Source organism: Drosophila sulfurigaster, chromosome 3 (genome assembly GCF_023558435.1).
Source record: "Drosophila sulfurigaster albostrigata strain 15112-1811.04 chromosome 3, ASM2355843v2, whole genome shotgun sequence".
Taxonomy (NCBI): Eukaryota; Metazoa; Arthropoda; class Insecta; order Diptera; family Drosophilidae; genus Drosophila; species Drosophila sulfurigaster.
Window position 1 is genome coordinate 15,382,216 of NC_084883.1, and position 10,050 is coordinate 15,392,265.

General features: G+C 40.5%; 1 protein-coding gene across 1 annotated transcript; it reads left to right on the top strand.

Moving 5' to 3' along the window:
- The first annotated feature begins 1,802 nt into the window (after positions 1–1,802).
- Positions 1,803–2,970, top strand: LOC133843587 (probable transaldolase). Its single transcript, XM_062277208.1, has one exon. The coding sequence runs from the start codon at positions 1,903–1,905 to the stop codon at positions 2,962–2,964; it is 1,062 nt and encodes a 353-aa protein (XP_062133192.1). The 5' UTR covers positions 1,803–1,902; the 3' UTR covers positions 2,965–2,970.
- The last annotated feature ends 7,080 nt before the right edge of the window (positions 2,971–10,050 follow it).

Genomic DNA, 10,050 nt, shown 5'->3' on the forward strand with positions numbered 1-10,050 from the left:
TAGATCAAATTTAGCATCCATTTCAACCCTATGAGAAAACGCTTGCTGGGAATACAAATTCCCCTGTTTATATGCAAATTATTCTCGCACTTTTGTAAGAAATTTGATTAATATCATTCTACTATGTATAAATGCTGTTTATCAGCGTAGTGATCTATTCAGAATTAATTTGTAATATGAAAAACTGCTTTTAAATGTAAATTCTTTAAATGCTTACAACAAGTTGGTATCCCCCCTATATAATTTGATCGTTATTTTAGTTTACAGGGTGTCTCGCAGTTGTACACACTCAGTCGCTACTTTACTGCTCTAATTTATGTGAAATTTGCAAGCGCAAGAGCTCAAAATTGTTTTTCGTTTACTCCACTCTAATGGCATTTTTATGCTTTGTTTAGAATTCCAAGCAGACCCGAGGCGATCGTTACTCTACATTCACGCTATCAATCTAATATTAGTTCTGCATATTAATAACTATATTTCCCAAGAGGCAAAAATAATTTGAATTTAACTTTTTGTGCTTTAATAACAACATCGAAAATACTCCGATAAGAAATAAATGTGTACGATTTTTATGAATTCGAACTTGAATGGTTCGTAAAAACAAATTTCGCTTAATGTGAAAAATGTCTCCATAACAACGAGCCCAACCTAGGTTTAAAACCATAACCATAACCATCTTCGTTCGCCCTTGTTGCCTGTTTAAACAAGTTGAACAGAAATTTTGTAGGTTTGTGCTCGGTTCGTGTGAACGATTTTCAAACTCGTTGTTTATTTGAATTTCGCGCTTCATTTGCTTTTCGGCTTCAGTGACGAGTTTCCGGTTCAATAAAAAAAAACAACTATAATAAACAAAAAAAAAAACAAAGCCAAAGAAATGCGCAGCAAAACATGCGTGGGCTTTTAGCTCTTAGTTTTGTGGCTCGATTGCCGTTTAATTTGCTTAACCACTGAAATTTAAATGCGCGCTGAGCTGCCTACAAAAATGAACTAAATAGTAGCTTAAGCTTCCCATTGGAATGTGCGTGCGCACGCGCCACTTCCAGTCCCCCTTCCCCTTTCCAACAACGTGTTCCACTGCGCTTTGGGCTGCCTGCAAAAGCGGAAGTGCACTGTCAGCTGTTGCTTTGAAGCTGCCGTCCGTCGTTGCAATCAGTTTGGCTCTTGCAGTGGCACGTCCACCACCAAAATTAACTGACAACTAAACGGCAAACTTGAAAAGATTTTTACGGCACACTCACATATTTTTCCATAGGCAATTGCACTTAAAGAGTCATTGGTAGCCCCCTTGGCAGCGCTAGCCTCTAGTTCTCCTCTTCTTCCCTGCCCCAGGTTGAAGCCAAACTTAAACTCAAATCCAGAGTCCAACAGCAAACTACAAAGCAACAGCGACAACGACATGTGACCTCATTCTTAGCTTAAGCGCTGCGTAAAATGCAATTTACGCAGAAAAACAAAATACGCAAAACCAAAAGCAAAACATCAAAGCAAAGCCAAACGAAAAACAAATGCAAAATGCAGTGGCAACTAAAATGAAAGCTCTTTGGACTCACCAATGCAGCTGCAACCCATATTTGTGTTGTATAAAGCCGAAGAAAGGTGTGGCACTATAATTCACTGTTTAATTTCAACTAAACACTTAATTACGCAATTTAAAATAAATCATTTTTCACTTTTCAGCAGTCGCGGTACCGAAGATTATTGCAGTTACAGCGTTGCATTTGTGCGATAATTATCGATAACCAAACTAAGTTTGCTGATCGCCATAATTTAAATCTCCTTTGATATCGATATCAAGTGTCAGTTGTACTCACGAATGCTGTAAAATATCGACATTGCTTTTATATTCACTGCAATATGGTATTTTCTAAATTGAATTAAATAGTGTAATATTTTCTTTTAATAATGGCTACACTTGCAATACGCGCATTACCCGATGTAAAATTGCCAAAACTATGGAACATACAAATTCAACGTCTAATGTCCAACAAGTGCGAGAAAAAGTCTGCGTTGAAAGATTTGCAGAAAGTAACCACAATAGTTGCTGATACGAGTGACTTTGCAGAATTGAAAAAATATAAAGCAACAGATGCCACAACAAATCCATCCATTGTGCTGGCAGCATCCACAAAAGAGAGCAATCTGAAGTTAATATGCAAAGCAGTCGAGTATGGCAAGTGTCAAAAGGGAGCCAAAGCGCAACAGGCATCGGAAACTGTTGATTACCTAACCGTATTGTTCGGCAGTGAAATTCTCAAGATAATTCCTGGCAGAGTGTCGACAGAAGTCGATGCACGCCTCTCGTTCAACACAAAAGCAAGTGTGGCAAAGGCGCTGAAGTTGATTGAGCTATATAGTAAATTAAAAGTGGATAAAAAGCGTATTCTTATCAAGCTGGCCTCCACCTGGGAGGGCATTCAAGCAGCCAAAATCCTGGAGAAGGAACATGGTGTGCACTGCAATCTAACACTAATGTTCTCACTGGCCCAGGCGATAGCTTGTGCCGAGGCAGGAGTTACGCTGATTTCGCCATTTGTGGGTCGCATCTTCGATTGGTATGTGGCCAACACAGATACCAAAAAATTCGAGCCACACAATGATCCGGGTGTAATCTCAACCACCAGGATCTACAATTACTACAAGAAGTTCGACTACAAGACTCAAGTGATGGGTGCGTCGTTCAGAAACATTGGTCAGATCAAGGCATTGGCTGGCTGTGATCTCTTGACGATTAGTCCTGCACTGCTTCAGGAATTGGAGTGCGATAAGAGTGAAGTGAAGCCAGAGTTATCTGTTGAATGTGCCAAGAAAGCAGATATTAAGAAAGTATGCATAGACGAGAGTCAATTCAGATACGTGCTCAATGCTGATGCGATGGCGTCAGATAAATTAGCCGATGGCATTCGTAAGTTTGCCGCAGACACTGTAAAACTCGAGAATCTAATGAAAGAATATTTGAGCTATTAAAAACAATCTAGAAGTGGGTTCTTTCTCCTCCCCGCGACACGCACTTAAGCGACAAGCGGCAAACGGCAAATAGCAAAAATAACAAAAAGAGCTTAAAAAGGGCCGCGCTGTAAAAAAGCAATTTGTAATTTCATTCTGACCAAGAAGAGAGGGGCAGTGATGCAGTACTAAGCGGATCGAAAACAGCGCACGCATTGCAATTGGATTGCTTTGCCTTTGCCTCGAGCGAGTCTCAAATAACAATAGACCAATAGACCAATTGCTCTTTGCCGTGTTGCCTTTGCCTTTGTCTTTTTGTGCGCCCGACCAGTCTGACATCAAATTCCCAAATGATCGACCAATTTGTCAAATGCTCCATGCTTGCGTTGCTCCAAGCAGCTATGCCAAGTATCTAGATACATTTGTATCTGTGGTGCTTGGTGCATGGGAAACATTATACTTGAGATTATCAGCTGCATTTTGGTGCGAGATTTCGCGCTGTGTGGCCCCGGATGTCTTAAGTGCCTCATAAAGCGAAGGAGTTTTGTGGTAATTGAAATAGTTTTCCAACCTATTATTATCTGTTCTGATATTATGACAACAGCTAGCGAGGCTCCTTTGCTGGCTTGGTCGGGTCGACCTCTGGTCTAGTTTTGTTGGGCAGCCTTAGAAGCGTTCACTTTTGGCCAGCGCAAACTGTATGTGGCTTGTGTGTCAATGCCTTTTTTTTGTTGTCGTATTGTTTATTAGCTGTGTATGTTGGCAACCGGCGAGTGGCCAATATACGGGTTGGCTTTTACTCGCGCCAGTCCAGAAACGATGGCAGCCTTGGTTTTGTTGGTTTGCAGCCAATGCTGCTCCAATTCGCCGACTTCTCTATTTTTTATTTTTTTCGTTAGCTTTGTTTTTGTTATTTTTATTTCTTATTATTTATTTTTTGTGTTTGTATTTTTTCTTAGCTGTCTCAAATGTCTTTATTTTGTTTACTTCCATTTGTCGTCGCTGTTTGTTGCTTTTATTTCAATTAAGCAATTTTTTACAGCGAAACCTTCGAGTCGTCGATGTCGTCGTCGTTGCTTTTTCTTGGTTTTTTTGCCGTTGAGATTTGAATTTTTGCAGCGTCGCCAAAACCCCGGAACACATTTGAACGGCCACAGATTTATGAGTTTTTGCCTAGACGACTTAACATAAGGTTACCGCATGCCACATATCATAATATAGATCTAGTTACAGACATAATACTTAAAGACTCATGACTTCATATTTGGTGTACAGTTGCCACAGCTTGTAATTGCACCGAAACGTGCCCAAAATTGCATTTTGTTCAGTGTAATACTATCTTTTCTCTTTCTTTATCTATGTCTCCAACTTCTTCAAAGTTGTACGTATATTTTATAAGTTTTTTATATCAAAAATGTTTGCAATAAAAGTTTGTATTAGGTCGAAGCGGTTCAAAATAATAGTTCAGCGTCTTGTTATTTGTATGACTTTGTTCATCTTCATTTGATTAAGCTTTTAAAAGTGTTGATCGGAAATATTTTGAGGATACTTCTCACAATGAACAATTTTAATTCTTAAATATTCTTCGAAGTGGTTCACCATACCGGTTCAATAGTAACTAACCCACAATTTGCGGCTCACCATTATAATCAAACAGCAGCTAAGCCATATTTTGTAGTTACTATATACCTCGACCCGTTTTTCTTTTCTTGAACAAAATTTCCTTTAAGAGTTGAGCAAAAACCAGTGAACAAAATACCGCCGTTGCCTGTTTCAATGCTCCGACGTCTCAAAGAGTTTTAACCAGCTGTTACAGCTATGTTATATATTGAACAGTTACTTTCCTCTGCCTTTCTCCACAATCAATGAACTCTTTTTTTGTCTTTTGTTGTACTTTCTCAACTCCCACCTCAGATGGTTAACATCAATTAAGTTTCAGCGAAGCTTTCAATGCTTTCTGCAGCCCTCCAAATTACCGTACAAATGTGAGGTTCGATGACAAACAAATTAGCAGGCGCCCAGGTAAAGACTCTGTACATAAAGATTGTCGGGCTAAGGGTACCATAACCTTGTCGTTTACCGCTATTGAACCACAGCACGTCCCAGCTAGAGCGGCATTCATCAAAAGCTGTCAGAGAGTGAGAGGCACATGCACATTCATCCATCCATCCAGCCATCCATCCATTGAGGCATTCATCCATAACCACAGTCATGTCCATGCATTATGCACTCACAGACAGACAGACAGACAGACAGACAGACAGACAAGGAGATCAAACACAAAACTGTGTGCGACATCTAAAATAAACGTTCTACAACGGAATTCCAATATCTCATTTGCAACGATGATAACCCTCCCCAAACACACACATATGCATTATAAATATTTATTATCGCCGTGTTTGTAAATGCACTCGGAAGGTATAGTAGACGACCTAGATATCCGGTGCGCTTATCAGTTATCACAATTATGTAGCACCCAACTGAAACTCTGGAAATTATTTTATTTTATTTATTTAGCTCAAGTCTGTTTCTGTGCTGTACTCAATGGAAGCGGGAATCTCATCGTTCCAATGAATGCGAATCCTCTGTGCACTCCTTTTATAGGAAATTCCTCATTTTTCGGTTTGCATTGTTCAGAAAACATTGTTTATGGCGAGGGTTGCTGTATGTCTGTGTGGGGGGACTCTAATTTGTATTAGGGTCATATTTCACTTGTAGGGTTTCCAGCGAAGTTTCATTTTAATTTTATTGTTTGTCGCTGGGCCATTGAAACACAAGGAAACCGAACCGAATGCATTGTTTTCTTCGCTTTACTTTTTTTTGGCCATGCTTCGACTTCAGCTGCAAGTCCACTTACACTACATTATTCCAACCCTGCGGTTATTTTTGGATCTCGTTCACGGGGAGGGTGCAAAAAGCATTTCGTGGGTTTCGTTTATTTCTCCTATTAATAATCGACAATTGTTGGCGCACTTTAATGCCGAAAAATACTAACGACAGCTGGCGTATGGATTTCTATTTCTATTTTAATGATTTATTTGCACTCGAATCAGATATTATGTCACATGCCATATGCTACAAATAAATAGTATACAATATTATTATTTTTGGTATTCAGGTTGATTTCAAACAGCAGTCGACAATGGCAAAATGTTGGGTAGCGAAAAGGGTGCGGAGCTAACAGCAAAAGCAATTCTGCGAATTCCAAATTCTTTGTAAGTCGATGCAACAAAAAAAGGTGAAAAAATTCACACTCGACGAATGCAAATGAGGCAGGCACAAACCACAACACAGACAAGACACTCAGCCAAGTCGCAAGTGGCCAAGAGTCGCAGCTGAAAACTGAATCACTTGGAAACAAGTAAGAAAGTTACAGTCGAGTGTGCTCGACTGTAAGATACCACTACCCATTTTTAATAAAGGCAAAATATTGCGGTATCATTTTCAAAATACATATACCGAAAATACTAAAAAATACTAAAAATATACCAAATGGTATATTTGGTATATCGATATAGTACACCATTCAAAATATACTATAAACGGCACAATGTGCCAGATTGTCGGACAAAGCAACTCAGACCCCTAGTAAGTAGGCGTTTTGCCCATACAAAAGTATTTCTTTAATAACTTCCACAATTTTTATCTGATCGCAACCAAATTTTCAGGAATCATAACTACTACAGTACTTATTGTATATACCAAAATTCGTAGCTCTAGCTTTAAAATTATGCTTGTTATTCGATTTTTTGATTTGCGGGGCGGAAGTGGGCGTGGCAAAAATTTGAAACAAACTTGATCTGCGTGCAAACATAACAAATGCTGTCGAAAAAATTATAGCTCTATCTCTTATAGTCTCTGAGATCTAGGTGTTCATACGGACGGACGGACAGACACACAGACGGACAGACGGACAGACGGACAGACGGACATGGCTATATCGTCTCGGCTGTTGACGCTGATCAAGAATATATATACTTTATAGGGTCGGAGATGCCTCCTTCTACCTGTTACATACATTTCCTGCCGGCACAAAGTTATAATACCCTTCTACCCTATGGGTAGCGGGTATAAACATTGCAATTTAAGCAGAAAATATGGTCTTAAACTAGTTTTACCACGTTTTTGCCTTCAAGCTGCAGCGCAAGTGGCTAGCAAACGACGACAATAGAAAATGCTGGTGATTGAAAAACAGTTGCGTGTTTTCAAATATTTTAAAATGTGATCTACAAACAGGAGAAAGACTTAAATGAGCACTGCTTATCTGAAGCAGTGCAAGCAGTGCAGCTCCATGCAAATCTGCAAGCAGTTGCAAATTCCGCCATATTTGCACATGAATGAATTTCTGATTGAATATTTGCATATTTTATTGTTTTGATTTTGTATGTGCGTCACTGTCAACAAACTCGTTTCTTTCTTCTGCTGGCAGGTGAAGTGTTCGATCACTGCACATCATCCATATACACATATATAGTGTCTCTCTCTCTTTCTTGTTCTTTGCTGCTGTACGTGCCGAGCTTGACTAAACAGTTGACAAAGCCAGACAGTCACGTCTTGAGTTGAACAGCATTTCTTCTGTTCAGGCAGTTGACGAAAAATTTCCCTTTATGAGCGATCTGTATTATCGATTCTTTATGCCGTATACTCAGTATTCTATGCGCTGCAGATACCTGCTGGCATTCGACATGTTGGCCAACTAATAAGCGACTTGATACAACAAACACGTAGCTCGCTTCATAGAGTTATTAGTGTCGTCTTAAAAGGCCAAATGGCTGGAGATATAGTTGGGGATGGGGCGAGAAGAGCGCATGCATTATGACTTTGAAATGTGGAAGCATTTTCTTTTGTGTGTGATCATTTCTTATAATAAATAAACAACAAAATTACCATAAACAGCCGAGCCCAAGATTATGATTAATAAACCAATTTCAATATTCAAGTGAGGATTACTTAAATAATAAAAAAAAATATATAAATAGAAATTGTTTGCCAGTTATCAAAAAATACAAAATAGAAAGATCGTGTAACCTTAGCACAGTTCGAAGTAATCAGCAAGAAAATCTAGTTTTAGGCAAATGTAAGTTGAACACAATGGCAAAGCATTGTTAAGAGCAGCTCTCTGGACAGACAATGTTTCAACCAACAGCGCGCAAATGGTAATTGAAATTGTGATGAATAGCCAGCGAGTGTTAATGAGTACTTTGCCCGAACTCAGTTCAGCTCGGCTCAGCTCAGCGGCATTCCTCGACGTTCAGTTCAGTTTGCTGTTATTAATCAAGAGGAGGTCTTCTCCAGAGAGGAGAATCTGTGAGCGAGGCCAATGCAAAATTGCAGCGTTCAGCTTAGACAAAGAGCAGAGGCGATCGCTGATGGCTAAGAACAGCACAAAACCGGCAACAGTTCGAGTTGCCGGCAGCGACAGCCGGCAGCATCCTCCTCATCATCAACAGGTAGTAAAACGCCAAGACGTGCCCATCAATATTGAAGACAATAGCATCTTCGTGCGTGACATGTTCGGCTTCAAGCTGATCAACGCTCTCGCTCTTTCCGAGCAACGAAGGCAGCTGGCGAATGAGCGCACAAAGCAAAAGCGAATGAATGAGTGCACTCACTCACTCACTCACGCATTCACTCAGTCACTCGCTTCGAACTTCCAACTTCAAACTTCACTCAAGAACACAAAGCAAGATAGCGAGTATTCAACAGATACACACCTCGACCAAAAAGCAGTTTGAAATACTGGTTTTCTGCATGCGGCCAAGTTCGTTACAAAGATTTGCTTTCATTTTTCCGTTAACAGCCACAACGAGCAGGCCTCTCTATGTGTGTATGTGAATGTGTTTGCTTTGTGTGTGTATCTGAGAGATACCTTTACACTGTTGCAGCTGCTGTCGTTGTGTGCGGACACGATCTCAGGTACAAAAGAGAATCGCATTCGAGCCGAGTTCTCTCAGCCTGGCTTTGCCTTGCCTTCGCCTTTGCCTCTGCCTTTGCCTCTTTGTGCTGCTTTGCTTTGTGCGTTTCTTTCGCCTCGACTGTTATGTTAATCCATTGGTTAAACATCCCAGTCGCAGTCGCCTTCCCAATCCCTATCCCGTGCCCAGAGTGCTCACCTGAGTGCGGCAGCTGCAGCTGCGCTGCGTCGAACAGGTAGCAGACGGTTATTTGATTATTCAACAGCCATTTTTTTTGTGTAGCTTCCTCTCGAGCGAGCCCTTCGATCGTCGTTTCTTTTACCTGGTTTCTGACGAAGCCAAGCCTTGTCATTTTCGCTTGAATTTTTGCAGTTTTTTTCCTGTTTTTATTATCGACATTTGGTTCGAGTGTTAGAAACGCATCTGTCAGTTCTTTCCGCAATCCACAGCAGACCTACAAGTACAAACTCTCAGATACTTTTTTGAGCGTTTTCAAGTTGCCTTTTTTTGAGGGTAATTGTTTTTATTTTTTTGGGGCATTTTTTTCTGGAATCTTGAATTACTCCCGCAGCAGAATTTTATTGATACGCTCGAGAGCCAATTGAAAATCAATTTTCGTATAATTTATGACCATCTGGTGGCCACAGAAGTCGAGCGTTGTTTTGTTGTTTTTTTATAGGGTATAGGAAGTAGTGGAAAGTATCTGTATCAGCTGGATTGAAACTTAAGTCGAAGCTTGAAGCTAAGCACCTGCACTTCAATTGGCAACTGCTCCAGTTTGGTTCGTTGCGTTTCATTTGTGCTCGTGCCCCAATCGATTTGTTCACTATTCACCAACTCACATTCACATTGAACATTCAGATAATTTGAAAAGCCACAGCGACGCGTCGGCCTACTTTCCACACGACCCGCTGATAAGATAATGGGCCTCTTCCTCCAACGCCGTCGCGACGCCAAACGGTAGCTGGCGGCCCTCTTGTTTGGCCAGTCAATGACTTCCATTGAGCACCCGCCTCCTCCTCCTCCTCCGCGTCGTCGTCGTCGAAAGACGCATTTGTTTCGTATTTGAACAGAAAATTGTGTTCTATGTTGTGTTGATTTTGTAGCTGCAAGAAATGAAATAATGCTGCGTGTTTCTTACAAATATTTCCGACAATCTCATCAATTGCAGGTCTCACTGACCTTTGCA